The sequence below is a fragment of the Aquarana catesbeiana genome, linkage group LG01 (genome assembly GCF_042186555.1).
Source record: "Aquarana catesbeiana isolate 2022-GZ linkage group LG01, ASM4218655v1, whole genome shotgun sequence".
Lineage (NCBI taxonomy): Eukaryota > Metazoa > Chordata > Amphibia > Anura > Ranidae > Aquarana > Aquarana catesbeiana.
The window spans coordinates 963,881,666-963,902,771 of NC_133324.1; the positions used below are offsets into that span (position 1 = coordinate 963,881,666).

Genomic DNA, 21,106 nt, shown 5'->3' on the forward strand with positions numbered 1-21,106 from the left:
AGTGCTGAGTGAATGTAGAAACAAAACTTGCTGTAGTGACAAAAAGGTGCGTGGGCAGACCTCCACCGTTTAAAACTGCTGCCTCTTACCAGAAAAAGTTGGTCTCTAGATTATAGGAGACCTAAAGGGCGGATGGCTGCAACCCCAGCCAGGGATCTGTACAGCAGACACTGGTTGTCATCCGAATCCCGGAACTCACTCCGTCAAACACAGCAAAATGAATAGGATGGGTCCCCATAAAAGAGATAAAGGCTCCACATAGCATAAAATCCACGGCTTTTTATTGAGTAAAAGAGTAAAGATTGCACTTACAAAGTGGTTGTAAAAACAAGCATAGGAACGCCGGCCGGCTAGAAAACTCCCCGTGTCTTCCGGGTGTGCAGATCGCGGTGTCGTCGGGACGTAGCTCCTCCTCCCTACGTCGTTTCGTCACAACAGGACGTGGTCACGGGATGCGAGCAACGTCCCGACGCACCGCTTACATAGACATATTACCAGCATCTCACTACAAAGGAAGCAATTGAAGCGCCATCTTATCTGAGGGAAACACTGTGGGCAAATACAAAACATTACCTCTATGAAAGGAATTACGTAATGTGAAGTGTAAAAGGAGTCTCTTATGGAAGAGAGAAACTCCATGTAATCAAATAATAAGTTGCTATCACTAAGAAACTAATGAATATGTAAAGTATTCCTTTTATTATATAGCGCACACACATAACTCTGCTAGAATCTTCAGTGTGTACCCTGATTAGTCACAATAAATTTGTTCCAGGGTTTCAAATAATCCATTCAGTAACCAGAGTGTCGGGGGTCATCACGAGCAAACCGGCCACACAAAAGGATAAATATGAACAATTAATAATAAAAACTAAAAAATTATAATTAAATAAAAGTAGATAAAAGACAGTTTCCCTGAAACAAGAGGGCACTTACAGTACAAAAATTCATAGAGCGCCTATCTGAGTTATACAGAAAGATATCATATCTCACATGCACTATATAGATCAAAAAAATATAAATAATAAAAAATTGAGATGAAAAAAAATGTGTAAATGAATAAAAAGAACTAATGGTGACATATTAACCCTCACTTTCTAGGAATTGTCTATAAAGGAATTAACATCGACATCGATGTTGAGGCCAAAGGGGGTATAGGTCTTCAATTTATGGACCCAGGCCATCTCTAATCTAGAGATGGTTCGAACCAAAACACTTCCCCTCCAGTGGGGCTTGAATTTGTCTATCCCCAAAAAAATGGTGCCTGTGGGGTCTCTACTGTGAGCTGTCAGGTAATGTTTTGATACAGAGTGTTTGGTGAATCCTCTCCTGATATTATTAATATGTTCGTTTAATCTTACCTGCAGGGGTCTTTTAGTACGGCCCACATACTGCAGGCCATAAGGGCACTGCAGTAAGTAGACGACCCCCGTGGTAGAACATGTGATAAAGGGCTCGATAGTGAAAGATTTGCGTGTGCTGGTAGAAGTGAAATTCACCGATCTTCTACTCCTACAGCCGTTTAACGAACACACCTGACACCTCCTACATTGGAAGTATCCTGTCAGTTCAGAGAAGAAACTAGGTCTTGAAATAGGAGGGTCAAAGATATTGGGTGCCACTTTGTCTTTGAGGGATGGTGCCCCCCTGAACACTACCTGTGGCTTAACTGGCAAAATAGATGCCAGTACCCTGTCATTTTTTAAAATATGCCAATACTTATTTATAATACGTTTAACTTTGGCATGTTGGCAAGTAAAATCAGTGACAAAAGGGCAATGAAATGAAGCGTTGATCGGATCTTTAGCTCGCTCTACAAGCAAATCTTTTCGGTCCACTTTCTCGACTTGGTCTAACGTATTGGCCACAAAGTCTGGAGAATAGCCCTTCGCGACAAACCTCTGAGTCAGAATAAGTGCCTGATTCCTAAATGTGACAGCATCTGTACAATTCAGTTTTAATCGGAGAAACTGGCTCTTAGGTACAGATTTGATCCATGAGGCGTGGTGACAGCTATCATGGGGGATAAAAGAGTTCCTATCGGTTGGTTTAAAAGATGTAGACGTGACAAATTGATTGTTATGAATGGAAATGGTGAGATCTAAAAAGTTGATCTGTTCCAGACTGGCTTCATAATTAAGCTGAATGCCCCTGTCATTGTTATTAAGGAAGCACATGTACTCAGATAGGTCAGAGGCTGTGCCATCCCACAGGAGGAGGATGTCGTCTATGTAACGAACCCACAAGACCACCTGAGGTCTTGGCTGGGCATAGACGACATCCTCCTCCCACCTGGCCATAAATAAATTGGCCAGGCTGGGGGCATATCTTGCCCCCATTGCAACCCCCCTATCCTGACGGTAATAATTCCCATCGAACCAAAAAAAGTTATGCGTCGCTGCAAACTCCAGTAGCAACATAATAAACAAAATTTGTTGCTCGGGGAGGTTAGACAGTCAGTGTAAGTGGTCAGACACGGCCTCCAATCCCAATTGATGGGGGATGACCGTATATAACGAAGTGACATCGGCTGTCACCAATAACATCCCTTCACTCGGTGTATGGTTCGAGAGGAGATTGATAACGTCCCGAGTGTCTTTTACATAGGATCTCATGGTACGTACCAAAGGTTGCAAATAGAAGTCTATATATTTGCCCACCCGGGACGTAATAGAATCGATCCCACTGACTATGGGACGTCCCGGGGGGCAAACAAGACTCTTGTGTATCTTTGGTAAATAGTAAATTATCGGTACCCTAGGGGCCCTAGGAACCAAAAAGGACTTTTCTTTTTTATTTAAGATACCAGAACTATGACCCCTGGTGACCAGGAGTTCAATTCAGTTTTATAGGCGGCATTAGGGTTAGATGGCAACCGGGTGTACGTAGTGTCATCACCTAAAATGCGATACATTTCATGCATATAATCGCTTTTGTTCAAAATGACAATCCCACCGCCTTTATCCGCAGGGCGGACAACAAGCTGTTTGTTATTGCACAAAGATTCTATGCCTAGCTGAATATCTTTCTTACTCCTCACATATTTCACATTCATTTCATCTAACTCTTTTAAGGCCAAATCTCTAAAAACTTTAAGCGAGGGGGAGAGATGGCCTGGGGGGTTAAATAAAGATGCGTTGGACAAGCCCGAGTGGGAGAAGCCATCGCTCAAAATTCTGGATGAGTTAACAGGATTTGAAGCCATGTACCTTTGGATATTAAGTTTTCTGACATATTTGTGGATGTCCATATAGGTTTGGAACTTGTTGATGTTCCGGGGTGGGGCAAATTTTAAACCTTTGTCCAAGACTCTGATCTCAGAGTCAGTCAATGTCTGAGAGCTGAGGTTGAAAATCCCATTCCCATCTATGTCCTTGGTCTTTTTGGACTCAATGCGCCTCCCCCCTCTAGTTCCTCTTTTAGTTCTACTAGTCTTTTTGTGCCCTGGTTGGGCCTGGGAAAATACCAATTTTGATGTCCTGAGTTATATGTGATGTTAGTTTCAGTACCGTCAGTATGATTGAAAGCATATTGGTTGCTGGAATTAGCATCACCCTCCCTTACTCCAGGGGATGGTTGATAGGGGCCTCCTTCGGGGTACCGAATGTCCCCCAAAGGTGAAAAGTTATTCTGTACTGGTACATTATAAACGGTATTGTAGTCTCCCTCATAATGTACTACAGGCTGCTCGCCATAATTATTAGGGCGAACGTACCCAGGGCCTCGGAGGTGAGGTGGCATGGACGTACGTTGGTCTAAATGGCCTCCTTGCGGATGACCACTATTGACATAATTAGTGTAATTGTACCCATTGTTGTTTCTGAATGCAGTACCTTGCCCTCGTACTGGGGGTGGGCCCCGTGTTGGGCCTCTTCCACGGCCACGCTGAAAGCCGCGGTTAGGGGAATCATGCCTATATGGCTGGTGAGGGAAAGGTTCTCCCTGTGAGCGTTGTGCCCCCAACCCAGCTTGGCTTGGGTAAGGGTACGAAGCAGGAGGACGTTTATTGTTCATCCTCTGGGGGGGTGGCTGAACTCTGCCAGGATATGCACGGGCCCCCTGAGGGGGTGCCGCAACATGACTAATCTAATCTTTCACTATCGAGCCCTTTATCACATGTTCTACCACGGGGGTCGTCTGCTTACTGCAGTGCCCTTGTGGCCTGCAGTATGTGGGCCATACTAAAAGACCCCTGCAGGTAAGATTAAACGAACATATTAATAATATCAGGAGAGGATTCACCAAACACTCTGTATCAAAACATTACCTGACAGCTCACAGTAGAGACCCCACAGGCACCATTTTTTTGGGGATAGACAAATTCAAGCCCCACTGGAGGGGAAGTGTTTTGGTTCGAACCATCTCTAGATTAGAGATGACCTGGGTCCATAAATTGAAGACCTATACCCCCTTTGGCCTCAACATCGATGTCGATGTTAAATCCTTTATAGACAATTCCTAGAAAGTGAGGGTTAATATGTCACCATTAGTTCTTTTTATTCATTTACACATTTTTTTTCATCTCAATTTTTTATTATTTATATTTTTTTGATCTATATAGTGCATGTGAGATATTATATCTTTCTGTATAACTCAGATAGGCGCTCTATGAATTTTTGTACTGTAAGTGCCCTCTTGTTTCAGGGAAACTGTCTTTTATCTACTTTTATTTAATTATTATTTTTTATTTTTTATTATTAATTGTTCATATTTATCCTTTTGTGTGGCCGGTTTGCTCGTGATGACCCCCGACACTCTGGTTACTGAATGGATTATTTGAAACCCTGGAACAAATTTATTGTGACTAATCAGGGTACACACTGAAGATTCTAGCAGAGTTATGTGTGCGCGCTATATAATAAAAGGAATACTTTACATATTCATTAGTTTCTTAGTGATAGCAACTTATTATTTGATTACATGGAGTTTCTCTCTTCCATAAGAGACTCCTTTTACACTTCACATTACGTAATTCCTTTCATAGAGGTAATGTTTTGTATTTGCCCACAGTGTTTCCCTCAGATAAGATGGCGCTTCAATTGCTTCCTTTGTAATGAGATGCTGGTAATATGTCTATTTAAGCGGTGCGTCGGGACATTGCTCGCATCCCGTGACCACGTCCTGTTGTGACGAAACGACGTAGGGAGGAGGAGCTACGTCCCGACGACACCGCGATCTGCACACCCGGAAGACACGGGGAGTTTTCTAGCCGGCCGGCGTTCCTATGCTTGTTTTTACAACCACTTTGTAAGTGCAATCTTTACTCTTTTACTCAATAAAAAGCCGTGGATTTTATGCTATGTGGAGCCTTTATCTCTTTTATGGGGACCCATCCTATTCATTTTGCTGTGTTTGACGGAGTGAGTTCCGGGATTCAGATGACAACCAGTGTCTGCTGTACAGATCCCTGGCTGGGGTTGCAGCCATCCGCCCTTTAGGTCTCCTATAATCTAGAGACCAACTTTTTCTGGTAAGAGGCAGCAGTTTTAAACGGTGGAGGTCTGCCCACGCACCTTTTTGTCACTACAGCAAGTTTTGTTTCTACATTCACTCAGCACTGGGGGATATCCACTTATTCGTCTCCTATAATATGCACGAACTTTATTAATCATTGTTACTCTGGATATGGACTTTTTATGGATTATACAAGTTTGCTCTTAATTTTACATTGCATAATCTATGTTTTTCACATAGTGGATATATGTTTAGTGTCTTTGCACAGTTCTCATATACTGTTGCATTTGGCATTAGTGTTCTGGTAAACATTTTTTTGCTGTTCACATTTAAACCACTCAATTTTATTTTTATTTTTTCATTTTTTCCTGCATAGTAAACATTATTTGTGTTTTGTATATTTAACATTTATTCCAACTTCACTGTGGTGTTCATATACACTGGGAAATTTAATTTTTTTTAAATTATTTGCACTTAATTTACCTTTTTAATGCTATAGGCACTAGGTTGTTGCCACTCTCATTCTTTCAGCGCGACTTTTTGAATTATATTAGATATACGGTTTACTACCTTTAGTCGCAGCTCATTTTATTGTGTTAGCGCAGTATTTGTTTTTACCTTTCATATAAAGTATAACTTTTTTGTTTGATTAAATTAAATTGTGCACTTATCCTGCTGCTCGGTTGGGGGGCCTCTCTACTGCTATCGCTACTGGTCCCCAAGCCTGATTCCTGACCATGACACACCTATTGGTCATTCTCCAGTATGATTCCTCCTCCAGCACACACATTGTTTTTTCCCCAGTGACATCCCACCTCCAGCACACACAAATAGGTTTTTCCCCAGTGAGACCCCACCTCTAAAACACACAAATAGGTCTTTCTGCAGTGAGATCCCACCTCACCCACACACAAATAGGTGTTTCCCCAGTGAGATTCCACCTCCAGAACACACATTGGTCTTTCCCCAGTGAGATCCCACCTCCAGAACACACAAATGTTTTTTTTCCTAGTGAAATCCCACCTCCAGCACACTCATTGGTCTTTCTCCAGTGGGATACCATCTCCAGCACACACATTGGTCTTTTCCCAGTGAGATCCCACCTCCAGAACTCACAGATAGTTCTTTCCCTGGAGACATCTCACCTCCAGCACACGCAGATAGGTCTTTTCCTGGAGATATTCCATCTCCAGCACACACATTGGTCTTTTCCCAGGGCAATCCCATCTCCAGTATACACACTGGTCTTTCCCCAGGGAGATCCCACCTCCAGCACACGTATCGGTCTTTCCCTGGTGAGATCCTATCTCCAGCACACAAGTTGGTCCTTCTACAGTGAGATCCCACTCCAGTACACACATTGGTACTTCTCCATTAGATCCCACCCCAGTACACACATTGGTCTTTCCCCAGTGAGATCCCACCTCCAGAGTACACATTGGTCTTTCCCCAGTGCACAGAGAGGTCTCTCCTCAGTAACACCTCACTGTGCAGTATCCACAATTCACTGCACAAATGACATATTGAACATTGTCTATGTCTTTCTATAGACCTTGCATACTGAGCCTGTGCACAAAGTCTAGAGGTTCAGCAGCATCCCCCTTCTCTACAGAAGGAACGTTGCTTTCCGATGGAGAATTTTTCAGTTCCTGTTTGCCCACCTCACCATTCTGGAAGAGCTGCATGTTCTGTCCAAATCTAAGTTCAGACTGGACATTTGCTGTTCAGATGATTCATGAACTTTATGGATGTTCGGTGGGAACTCTGCAGGTGAATGTCCCATAATGCATTGCAAAAGTTGTGATTTGCCAAAACCTTGCACCTGACCTCTGTCCATTCATTGTTTAAAGCTAAGTTGGAGATCTCTCAGATGCTCTCTCAGCAGCCCTTGGTCATGGCGTGGGAGTTTAGTGATAGTGAGGGATGGCTTACACGCTTTTAGGGTGACAGTAGTGTTGGATAATGTACTGTGCTATTAGTGCGTTCTGCTTACAATATCAGTACTATATCCTGTGCTATATACAGTATTATATCTTGTGCTATATACAGTATTATATCCTGTGCTATATGCAGTACTACTGTATATTCTGTGCTATTTACAGTACTATAGCCTGTGCTATTTACAGCATTAGTGATATGTACAGTACTATATACTGTGCTATATACAGTATTTGTATTAATGTATGTACCATATCAGTGCTATATACATAGTGCTATATCCTATGCTGTGTATTTTATATGGATACATGACAGTGAATTCCAGTTTGTGGAGCTTGGGAGTGTAGAGTGTAAGTTCACCTGCATTCACTGTGATGTCCTTAAAAATTGTACTTCTCTTTAACACTGCATACAGCTTTAAGGCATCCCCCCAAGCCTGTATTTTAAAGGATTGTGTATTTTTAATGTTGCCCTCCAAGCCATGTGAAAAGACCCATATCCCTACTGTACGGTACTTAAAGATAAAACCTGGCTTTTTTACACACCCCCATGGCAGTGCCTTACTTTCCATGCCTGTTGCTTGACAATCGCTTATGGATTAGTCCTATAAATTGGCAGAATTTATTAGCAGAATTTGCCCCCATAGCCTTTTTAGGGGTTCACAGTTTTTGGGTTTACCAGGTTTTCAGCATGGCTCACAAAACAGTTCCCGAATCAAACTCAGGTTTCTTAAATCAGCACTACTCTTCATATCATACCCTAGACGGGCCTTTCTTAACCTTTCCAACACAAAGGAACCCTTGAAATAACTTTCCGGTCTCAGGGAACCCTGCTAAATATATTAATACTCATGATACATTAGTGCGATCGTCAGTGGGAAGAATGCTCCGTACACTTGTGGACACTGGGAAGAATTACCCTCTTACAGATAGCTAAAAAGATGAATAGTGTCAGTGAGAACTTATCTGAGAGGCAGAGATTGCTCATTGCTCAAGGAACCCTTAGCAACCTCTGGAGGACCCCTGATTAAGAAACCCTGCCTTATAGGGCGTACACACGGTTGGACTTTGTTCGGACATTCCGACAACAAAATCCTAGGATTTTTTCCGACGGATGTTGGCTCCAACTTGCTTTGCCTACACACGGTCGCACAAAGTTGTCGGAATTTCCGATCGCCAACCACGCGGTCACGTACACCACGTGCGACGAGACTAGAAAAGGCCGGTTCAGAACCAAGCGCGGCACCCTTTGGGCTCCTTTTGCTAATCTCGTGTTAGTAAAAGTTTGGTGAGAGACGATTCGCGCTTTTTCAGACTCGTGGCTTTCAGATCGTTTTCTGCCGTTCAGTTTGTGCTTGTGGGTTTGTATCTGCTCTTCAGTGCGTGCAGTCAGTTCGTATCAGAGTTTTCTGTGTGATCTTGCCTGCTCGTTGCTGTTTTTCAGGTCGCTCTTCACAGGCCTTGCTGTTCTTCAGTGCGTTCTGTTACTTCGTTCTGAGCAGTGACCATTTTCTAGCCATGTTTCGTATGTGTACTCCTCGTAGAGTTCGTGCTGTGCGGGGGCTTGGTGTTGGGGTCCTGACCTTGACACAAGTCCAGTCCATGAACAGGGTGGGGAGGAGTTCATGAACCAAGAATTGGTTGCTTCAGCGTGACCAGTTCTCTCATATGCCTTTGCTCCGTGAGATCCGTGAGAATAATCCTGATGATTTCAGGAACTTTCTCAGGATGACAGGCCCCGTGTTTCACCATTTGTTGGCTTCACTGACCCCCTATATCAGCAGGCAGGATACCTGCATGAGGCAAGCCATCACTCCGGAGCAGAGGTTGGTCGCTACCTTGCGATATTTGGCGACAGGGAGAAGTCTGCAGGACTTGAAGTTCTCGACAGGCATCTCCCCCCAGGCTCTGGGGATCATTATCCCAGAGACCTGTTCTGCCATCATCCAGGTCCTGCAGAAGGAGTATATGAAGGTAAGATTTTTATCCTTTTATATCACATTTTATTGTCTTTAATGTTTGATAATATATTGTATTTCTTTCCTCATTCCCTAATTACCATGCTTGTAATATGCTGTGAATGTCCCCTTTGTCCTCATGCATTTACCCCAAACACCCCCTAAAATGTTTGGTAATGTTATTTTTGATTTAAATTCAGGCAGAGTGCCAGAGGCTTTTTTTTTGTGGTGTCCCCAAATAATTTTTAGTAACCCTCCCCCAACTGCTAAGTCAGCTGATCCCAATTCTCTATCTATCCTCAATCATCTATCTGCTGACTTTGCCAAACCCATACACACTATACCCACCTCTTTACTGGTCAGATTTTTGGCTGAATTACCCAAAGCATGTAGTGCAAGGGCCTGCCTGTATACTTTACAATGGTACTGTTTAAAGTTTTTGTATCCTATTATTATCTTGATAGGTAATAGCAGAATGTCCAAATGTCCTCAAATGTGTACAATGTGTATTTATATCTTTGTATTATGACACTTCTTACCTGTCCAGTGGGCTGCCAATAGTGTAACTAAGGAGGGGCTGTTCCAAGTAATACCCATTATTTAGCCACTTGCCGACCGCCTCACGCCTATATACGTGAGCAGAGCGGCACGGGCAGGCAAAATCACGTACCTGAAACGTGATTGCCTTCCCGCGGGTGGGGGGTCCGATCGGACCCCCCCCGGTGCCAGCTGCGGTCGGCATTTGGCTGGGAGCATTGAGAGACGAGGGGGAGGCCATCCGATCGTGGCCCCCCCCTCGCGATCGCTCCCAGCCAATGAGAAACATCCCCTGCCTCTGTATAGTACACAGAGGCAGAGGATGTGATGTCATCTCTCCTCGGCTGGCCAGTTTCCGTTCCAGCACCGAGGAGAGAAGACATGTAAGTGCACCAAACACACACACACACACAGTAGAACATGCCAGGCATACATTACACCCCCGATCCCCCCCGATCGCCCCCCAATCCCCCCCCCCTGTCACAAACTGACACCAAGCAGGTTTTTTTTTTTTTTTTTTTTCCTGATTACTGCATAGTGTCAGTTTGTGACAGTTAGCAGTGTTATCACAGTTACTGTTACCCCCCTGTAGGTCTAGGGTACCCCCCTTACCCCCCCTAATAAAGTTTTAACCCCTTGATCACCCCCCCTCACCAGTGTAACTAAGCGATCATTTTTCTGATCGCTGTATTAGTGTCGCTGGTGACGCTAGTTAGGGACGTAAATATTTAGGTTCGCCGTCAGTGATTTATAGCGACAGGGACCCCCATATACTACCTAATAAATGTTTTAACCCCTTGATTGCCCCCTAGTTAACCCTTTCACCACTGATCACCATATAACCGTTACGGGTGACGCTGGTTAGTTCGTTTATTTTTTATAGTGTCAGGGCACCCGCCGTTTATTACCGAATAAAGGTTTAGCCCCCTGATCGCCCGGCGGTGATATGCGTCGCCCTAGGCAGCGTCAGATTAGCGCCAGTACCACGAACACCCACGCACGCACCGTACACGCACCGTACACCTCCCTTAGTGGTATAGTATCTGAACGCATCAATATCTGATCCGATCAGATCTATACTAGCGTCCCCAGCAGTTTAGGGTTCCCAAAAATGCAGTGTTAGCGGGATCAGCCCAGATACCTGCTAGCACCTGCGTTTTGCCCCTCCGCCCGGCTCAGCCCAGTCCAGCCCACCCAAGTGCAGTATCGATCGATCACTGTCACTTTTTTTTGTAGCGTTTTGGTGAACTGGCAAGCACCAGCGCCCTAGTACACCCCGGTCGTAGTCAAACCAGCACTGCAGTAACACTTGGTGACGTGGCGAGTCCCATAAGTGCAGTTCAAGCTGGTGAGGTGGCAAGCACAAGTAGTGTCCCGCTGCCACCAAAAAGACAAACACAGGCCCGTCGTGCCCATAGTGCCCTTCCTGCTGCATTCGCCAATCCTAATTGGGAACCCACCGCTTCTGCAGCGCCCATACTTCCCCTATTCACATCCCCAACCAAATGCAGTCGGCTGCATGAGAAGCATTTTCTTTATGTCCTCCCGAGTACCCCTACCCAACGAACCCCCCCCCCCCCAAAAAGATGTTGTGTCTGCAGCAAGCACGGATATAGGCGTGACACCCGCTATTATTGTCCCTCCTGTCCTGACAATCCTGGTCTTTGCATTGGTGAATGTTTTGAACGCTACCATTCACTAGTTGAGTATTAGCGTAGGGTACAGCATTCCACAGACTAGGACACACTTTCACAGGGTCTCCCAAGATGCCATCGCATTTTGAGAGACCCGAACCTGGAACCGGTTACAGTTATAAAAGTTACAGTTACAAAAAAAAAGTGTAAAAAAAAAAAAAACACAAACAAAAATTAAAAAAAATAGTTGTCGTTTTATTGTTCTCTCTCTCTCTATTCTCTCTCTATTGTTCTGCTCTTTTTTACTGTATTCTATTCTGCAATGTTTTATTGTTATTATGTTTTATCATGTTTGCTTTTCAGGTATGCAATTTTTTATACTTTACCGTTTACTGTGCTTTATTGTTAACCATTTTTTTGTCTTCAGGTACGCCATTCACGACTTTGAGTGGTTATACCAGAATGATGCCTGCAGGTTTAGGTATCATCTTGGTATCATTCTTTTTAGCCAGCGGTCGGCTTTCATGTAAAAGCAATCCTAGCGGCTAATTAGCCCCTAGACTGCTTTTACAAGCAGTGGGAGGGAATGCCCCCCCCCCCACCGTCTTCCGTGTTTTTCTCTGGCTCTCCTGTCTCAACAGGGAACCTGAGAATGCAGCCGGTGATTCAGCCAGCTGACCATAGAGCTGATCAGAGACCAGAGTGGCTCCAAACATCTCTATGGCCTAAGAAACCGGAAGCTACGAGCATTTTATGACTTAGATTTCGCCGGATGTAAACAGCGCCATTGGGAAATTGGGGAAGCATTTTATCACACCGATCTTGGTGTGGTCAGATGCTTTGAGGGCAGAGGAGAGATCTAGGGTCTAATAGACCCCAATTTTTTCAAAAAAGAGTACCTGTCACTACCTATTGCTATCATAGGGGATATTTACATTCCCTGAGATAACAATAAAAATGATTTAAAAAAAAAAAAAATGAAAGGAACAGTTTAAAAATAAGATAAAAAAGCAAAAAAATAATAAAGAAAAAAATAAATAAATAAAAAGCACCCCTGTCCCCCCTGCTCTCGCGCTAAGGCGAACGCAAGCGGCGGTCTGGCGTCAAATGTAAACAGCAATTGCACCATGCATGTGAGGTATCACCGCGAAGGTCAGATCGAGGGCAGTAATTTTAGCAGTAGACCTCCTCTGTAAATCTAAAGTGGTAACCTGTAAAGGCTTTTAAAGGCTTTTAAAAATGTATTAATTTTGTTGCCACTGCACGTTTGTGCGCAATTTTAAAGCATGTCATGTTTGGTATCCATGTACTCGGCCTAAGATCATCTTTTTTATTTCATCAAACATTTGGGCAATATAGTGTGTTTTAGTGCATTAAAATTTTAAAAAGTGTGTTTTTTCCCCAAAAAATGCGTTTGAAAATCGCTGCGCAAATACTGTGTGAAAAAAAAAATGAAACACCCACCATTTTAATCTGTAGGGCATTTGCTTTAAAATAATATATAATGTTTGGGGGTTCAAAGTAATTTTCTTGCAAAAAAAAATAATTTTTTCATGTAATCAAAAAGTGTCAGAAAGGGCTTTGTCTTCAAGTGGTTAGAAGAGTGGGTGATGTGTGACATAAGCTTCTAAATGTTGTGCATAAAATGCCAGGACAGTTCAAACCCCCCCCAAATGACCCCATTTTGGAAAGTAGACACCCCAAGCTATTTGTTGAGAGGCATGTCGAGTCCATGGAATATTTTATATTGTGACACAAGTAGCGGGAAAGAGACAAATTTTTTTTTTTTTTTTTTTTTTTTGCACAAAGTTGTCACTAAATGTTATATTGCTCAAACATGCCATGGAAATATGTGAAATTACACCCCAAAATAAATTCTGTTGCTTCTCCTGAGTACGGGGATACCACATGTGTGGGACTTTTTGGGAGCCTAGCCGCGCACGGGACCCCGAAAACCAAGCACCGCCTTCAGGCTTTCTAAGGCCGTAAATTTTTGATTTCACTCTTCACTGCCTATCACAGTTTCGGAGGCCATGGAATGCCCAGGTGGCACAAACCCCCCCCAAATGACCCCATTTTGGAAAGTAGACACCCCAAGCTATTTGCTGAGAGGTATAGTGAGTATTTTGCAGACCTCACTTTTTGTCACAAAGTTTTGAAAATTGAAAAAAGAAAAAAAAAAATTTTTTTTCTGGTCTTTCTTCATTTTCAAAAACAAATGAGAGCTGCAAAATACTCACCATGCCTCTCAGCAAATAGCTTGGGGTGTCTACTTTCCAAAATGGGGTCATTTGGGGGGGGTTTGTGCCATCTTGGCATTTTATGGCCTTCAAAACTGTGATAGGTAGTGAGGAGTAAAATCAAAAATGTATGCCCTTAGAAATCCTGAAGGTGGTGCTGGGTTTTCGGGGCCCCGTACGCGGCTAGGCTCCCAAAAAGTGCCACACATGTGGTATCCCCGTACTCAGGAGAAGCAGCTGAATGTATTTTGGGGTGCAATTCCACATATGCCCATGGCCTGTGTGAGCAATATATCATTTAGTGACAACTTTTTGTACATTTTTTTTTTTTTTTTTGTCATTATTCAATCACTTGGGACAAAAAAAATAAATATTCAATGGGCTCAACATGCCTCTCAGCAATTTCCTTGGGGTGTCTACTTTCCAAAATGGGGTCATTTGGGGGGGTTTTGTACTGCCCTGCCATTTTAGCACCTCAAGAAATGACATAGGCAGTCATAAACTAAAAGCTGTGTAAATTCCAGAAAATGTACCCTAGTTTGTAGACGCTATAACTTTTGCGCAAACCAATAAATATACGCTTATTGACATTTTTTTTACCAAAGACATGTGGCCGAATACATTTTGGCCTAAATGTATGACTAAAATTTAGTTTATTGGATTTTTTTATAACAAAAAGTAGAAAATATCATTTTTTTTCAAAATTTTCAGTCTTTTTCCGTTTATAGCGCAAAAAATAAAAACGGCAGAGGTGATCAAATACCATCAAAAGAAAGCTCTATTTGTGGGAAGAAAAGGACGCAAATTTCGTTTGGGTAGAGCATTGCATGACCGCGCAATTAGCAGTTAAAGCGACGCAGTGCCGAATTGTAAAAAGTGCTCTGGTCAGGAAGGGGGTAAATCCTTCCGGGGCTGAAGTGGTTAGGCATTCATCTCTCAATGAAGTGAAGAGGGTTACCTGTCCAAGATTTCCACACACCCCATAATGTTAGAAATGGCCCATGAGAGGGGGGGAAGGGGAATATGATAGGTGTACCTTATACTTTGGCCTTGTTAAATTCCCCTTAATAAATGCTATCTGGAGGTTGCCCCATAATGTTTCAGAGTAAAAATAGTAATGTTTATTGTTTTTTCCTCAACAGTTTCCTTCCACGCCACAGGAATGGCAGACTGTGGCCTCCCACTTTGCCCAGCGGTGGGACTTTCCTAACTGCGGAGGGGCAATTGATGGGAAACACGTCCACATCGTCCCACCACCCAACTCGGGGTCATACTATTATAATTACAAGGGGTTTAATAGTATAGTGATGTTGGCGGTGGTGTCGGCTAATTATGTGGACGTGGGGAAGAATGGCCGGATGTCCGATGGTGGAGTCATCGCCCAGACGGAGTTCTACAGGCGTCTCCAGAATGGCAGCTTGGACTTGCCAGCTCCAGAGGACAATGTTGAAGGACTCCCATTTGTGTTCGTTGCTGATGAAGCATTTGCGCTGGGGGACCACCTGATGCGGCCATTCCTGATGAGGACCCTCACCCCGGAACAGAGGGTTTTTAATTACCGGCTGGCCAGAGCCCGAAGAGTGGTGGAGAACACATTTGGAATCCTGGCCAGCCGGTTCCGCCTATTTCTGACACCTATCCATATGGCGGAGTATAAACTGAACCATATAATACTTGCGTGCTGTGTTCTCCATAACTTTTTACGGAAACATTCGGCCAACTATGTTGGCTCAGTTGGGCCTGAGGCCGGAATCCTACATCAAACCACACTGACGGCGCTTGAAAGTGGCCGTCCTGGCTTGCCCTCCCTGAGTGCCCGTGATGTCCGGTTACGCTACCTGGAGTTCTTTGCGGGTAGGGGGGCTATCAATATGCCAGACAATATGTGAAGCCTTTTTAAAATAAAAAAAAAAGAAAATCTTTGTGGACATTTACTGCTTGTGTTTGTTTTAGCTGACCCTGACAGAAATGTTTTGAGTGCAGAAAACGTCGTGATTGGGTAACCTTATACAAAGCACTGTTGCCTGTTATTTCCTAAATGCAAAAACATATTTCACTACAAGTGCACTTGCAACTGCACTGAAACTGCACTTGTAGTGCAAAGAGGATTTGCCCTTAGGAAATAACCCCCACTTTTGCATAAAACAGCTATTACATCACCCCAAAAGTGTTGTAGTGTTGAGACAATAATCCACACATTCTTGAGTAAGCCACTTTTTTATACCTGCACAATCACATGTGCATTTACCAAAGGTTTTTAAAACAAACCAACATGTTTGTTGTATAACAATTTTTGCAGTAGCATTAGCAAAATTCGAAATGTCCATTTCAGATAAAACAGGCCTGTGTGAAACCAACAAGAAAGCCAAAAAACTGGAACTTACAAAGTTCACATTAGGTAAAACCTGAAGGCTATATCAGACATCAGTATTTAGGAACTGGGTTTGATATAGCGTTCACATGGGGGGAAATCACCCATGGAAAAGCCAAATTTGGAAGATGCACACAAATTTCCCAATGTCAACATGTGCTATCTGCCATCAGGGGGGATCAAGGGACGTGTTTTGGGGGAGCAAGCCCTTCCTCAACGCGACTTTATAATTGAGGAAGGGGTTGCACCCCCAAAACGCGTCCATTGATCTCCCATGATGGCAGATAGCACATGTTGGCACACTGTGTGCATCCTCCAAATTTGGCTTTTCAAAACATTGCAAAAAAATTTAAAAGATTGAACCACAATACAAAAAGTGATTTTGTGGGGTTTTAAATTCGCCCCAAAACATCAATGATGTTATTATTTTTTTTAATAACATCATGGATTTTTTGCTGGATGTTTTGCAGTTCGGCATTACACCCCATGATCTCCCCGATCAGGATCTGGGCACTTTCTGAAGTAAAGCGCTCTCTATCCCTCACATCACGATCACCTAAAAAGAGATAAAGAAAAAAAAAACAGGTCTCAAAAATCTGCCACCATCCATCTCTTTTACCTGAGCCTGTGGTTGCAGACACTCACCTGTTGTGGTGCCAATCTCCACCACATCTTCTTCTTCCTCCTGCTCATTTTGGGTTTGGGGTATTTCACCTTCTTCCAGAGGTGGGGGGTCTCTGGTCTCCTCAGATGAGGGGTGTCCTCCGAGTCTTTTCTCCCCTATGTAAAACAAAAATGGTATAATTAGCACACAGATATTTGATGGCAGAATTAGAAATAGGAAACATTGCTTGGAAGTGGGGTACAATTGTCTATTTTAGCCGAGTTCCAAGATGTATTTTTTTTATTGCCCTTTGTCAAGCTGCAATACTTTACCGGTTTAGTACAAGCTTCACAGATGGAGACCCCCCTATAGTATACACTGGAGTACCTGTGTGGCCCCCTAATAAAAATGGTGTTCTTGTGTCCCACACTAGTGCTCCAGTGTCCTCTCCTTACACACAATCTAGTTTGCATTTCATTCTAGTAACAAACCCATCTACACAAACAAATATTTGGCATCCAAGTAGGCCCAAAAAAAATGTGGGAAAATGCATATGGCCTAAACAATGGTGTTCTAGAGGCCGAAAGAAAAATGTTTGATACGAACGAATAATGGGCCCATGAACATTAAAGTTGCCCTTTTAAACTTTACAATTAATAAAAGCATATGGAGCAGCACGAACGTAATAAAGACAGAAGGAATAGGAACACAGCACAACTACTTACTTTTTTGCAGCACTCTCCGGATCTTTCGGTACTGCTCTGGCTCTCTCAACTTCAGGTCCGACCACCGCTTCCTGAGCTGATCTTTAGATCTTCGTACCCCGAAATTCCTGTGAAGGCTTTTGATCACTTTCGCCATGATCTTGGCCTTTCTGATGTTGGGGTTGGGGTAAGGTCCATACTTCCCGTCATAGTCGGACTTCCTCATGATGTCGACCATCTCCAACATCTCCCCAAAGGACATATTTGTGGCCTTAAAACGTCTCCTTCTGAATCGGGACGTGTCCGGATCCGGGCTTTCCTCCTCCTCCTCCTCGTTGCTATAATTAGCACACACCTGCTCTAACTCCGCCATCATGCTCTTCACCCACTGTGCCGAACGAAAAGGGGCAGGGAAAAGACTAGAAAGAATGTCAGGGGCGGGCGGAGTTACACGCATGCGCAGTGTGTATAAAGCGTAACACGCGTGCGTATTACGTACGATCTGTGAGCGGAGGAAGGAGCATTGGACGCGCCGATCGTAAGAACAAAGGTAAGAGACAAACTTGTGCCTATACTGCTTCTAGATTGACTCCTATATTGTAACAAGATTAGGAGAGTTTTGTCTGACATTAGGCTTTGTCTTGTGTTGTGTCTTGGAGTGAACATGGATATGCTACTCAAAGATAATGACTTCATGTCAGTATTCCTAGAGATGCTAAGGGAGCTGCCATGTCTGTGGGAGATTAAACACCCCCATTTCAAGAACCAAGCAAAGAGGAAGGCAGCACTGGTGCAATTGTGTGAAATTGTGAAGCAGGTGATCCCCACGGCAGACATCACCTATTTAAAGATATTAATTGGTTGCCTGAGGAGCACATATCTGAGGGAGCGCAAGAAGGTCCTGGATTCACAGAGATCCGGAGCAGCAGATGACATCTATGTCCCCAGGATGTTGTACTACGACAGGCTGCACTTTCTGGCAGGCCAGACTGAACCCAGGCCATCCCTCTCCAGTCTTCCTTCCACGCTTCCTTCCCCCCCCGGCTGAGGCTTCTGACGCCCAACCTGGGCCTTCCAGGCGATATGTGGAGGAGCCCAGATTGAGCCAGGTATAGCATTCCGCTAAAGATTTCTGCTTGTACAATCAATGATGTTAACTAGATGTTAGTTGGGAGTACTAATTTATGATTGTGATTGATGATGCAAAACATTACAACCATGTCCCCTTTTCATACACAGGGAAGTCTCAGCCAGGAGGTGGCTGGGCCCAGCCAGCTGGATGATCTGCAGGTCCCTCCACCCCCCTGAAAAGAGAAAGTGGCAGTAGGAGGAGTGCCCTAGAGGAGGCTGCTATAGGATTCTTTTGGAGGGCTACAGAGGTCCTGGGAGCACCCCACACCATGGAGGAGAACATTGCTGCCTTCATTGCATATAAAATGCAGAGGATGGGGGAGGGCCAACAAGTCATGTGTGAGGCCCTCATATTGGAGGCTCTTGAGAAAGGTATGAGGGGCCAAATGACACCTCAGACACACCATTGGGATGGTCCTCCTCCTCCTTCTGCAGGTCCTCCTCCTCCTCCTCCCTCTCCTCCAGGTCCCCCCAGTCTTCCTCCAGGTCCTCCCAGTCCTCCTCCTCCTCCAGGTCCTACTCCTCCTCCTGCCACATCTCCAACTGCACAGCCACAGCCCAGAAGGAAGCGTGGAAGGAAGACCAGACAGTGATTGCCCTGGGTTCAGTCTGGTCGGCCAAAAGATGCAGCCTCTTGTGGTACCACAGCCTGGGGACACAGATGTCATCTGCTGCTATCCGGATCTCTGCGAATTCTGGACCAGACTGCCCTCCCTTACATATGGACTCCTCAGGCCACCAATTTTGATGTTGAAGAATTGATGTCTGCCGTGGGGGTCCCAGGCTTCGCTAATTTCTCCTGTTGATCCAGTGTTGCCTTCCTCTTTGTTTGGTTCTGATCCCTTAATTAAGGATTTTTGTTTTGAATTCTACTCTCCTATGTGTTTTACTTCAAAAATGACAGTTTGTTTGTGAGGATTCAGGTACATTTCAAATATACAATGTGAAATGAACAAGGGACACCAACACCAAACAATTTCCTTGAGATTAAATAATAAAAGATATCAATGGTGTTGGGGTAACTTGACACACAAAACACACCCAAAAATATTCTGGAGTAAAAATAAAAATAACATTGAACAAAGATCAGCCTTGGAAAAAATCCAAACATTAAAAAAAAAAAAAGTCTGAAAATCCAAAAAAAAAAAAAAAAAATATAAAACTGTCAGATGTGACAACTAATAACAATATATTCAGGGAATCCCACTAAAAAAACACAAATAAAAGTTTGTGAGAAGTGTGTGTGAATTGGAGCAGCAAAACTACTTAATTCTTGTCACGGTATAAAGAAGAAGAGAGTGCGCTGTATTAAACCATTTTTAACATTGCAGCGTGACGAAAGTGCTGTATCCATTGCAAACGCTAAGTTTACCAGAACGAGCTGTCCCGTCTCGGAATTTCTTCTGAGCATGTGTGGCACTTTGTGCGTCAGAACAGGCCACACACGGTCGGAATTGACGCGATCGGATTTTGTTGTCGGAAAATTTTATCTCCTGCTGTCCAACTTTGTGTGTCGGAAAATCCGATGGAAAATGTCCGATGGAGCCCACACACGGTCGGAATTTCCGACAACACGCTCCGATCGGACATTTTCCATCGGAAAATCCGACCGTGTGTACGGGGCATTAGAGTGACTTCACTGAAAATACACAGAGCTTGGGTAAGTTAAATTGTGACAAGAAAACTTGGAAAATAAGGAGAAACACCCAGTCTAATGAAATTAAAATTATATTTTAGGATCTTCTATGGCACCTGATGGATATATAAGTAAAATGTACACTTCCATAACCTATATGTCACAGGAGGACATGGGTTCCTCCATAATCTGCTCCATACTGATGGCTTCTTGATGAATGTTCTAGTAATTGTCTTCATAGAATACTGGAGACAGATCCCAGAAATTTCCCATAATGAGGAGGTCAGACCATGGTCCATATACCACTGAAGGATCCTATCAACTGATACATCCCATCACACACAATTACTTTACTCCTCACACTGTATATAATGTATAATGATCTGCTTTTATCTTCTTATTTCACAGCTATGTGTAAAAAGCCAACCATAGACAATGTGGACACTCGCTTTAATGTCCACGGATATTATAATAAGGGAGACACGATAACAATACAGTGCAAGCATGGATATTATCCAACATCCAGCTCAATGAGTTGTGACAATCCCCACGCCTCCCTGGAGTGGATCCCTTCCACTGTTAACTGTATAGGTGAGTACAAGAACACATGACACGTCCATCATACACACAGTATGAAAACTGAACTCTGTACAGTTTATTCAGAACAAATGTACATATCCTTCCTTAATGTCGTACTAAATACTAACTTTATTTCATTCAAGAAAGTTCATTGTCTATAGTCTGCTTCCCTGAATGTTTGCATTTTTCCTTGAGTGGATGATTCCACAGCCGCTGTACCCCACTCCTGTTTGTCTCCCTTAGGCAGCCACTCCTAAAGAGACACTTGTGCACACGCTCTCCTGGCTGGGGCTGTGTGTTTCCATTGCACACACAGCACCT

The 21,106-nt window shown here is 43.7% G+C and overlaps 1 protein-coding gene across 2 annotated transcripts in view; it reads left to right on the forward strand.

The window, feature by feature from the left end:
- LOC141121997 (uncharacterized) overlaps positions 1–21,106 on the forward strand; it is a 267,457-nt gene that overhangs the window by 148,861 nt on the left and 97,490 nt on the right. For both annotated transcript variants that reach the window (XM_073611785.1, XM_073611794.1), the window contains exon 7: positions 20,615–20,797. In XM_073611785.1, the coding sequence (XP_073467886.1) occupies positions 20,615–20,797 (183 nt within the window). The remainder of the gene's footprint in view (positions 1–20,614; positions 20,798–21,106) is intronic.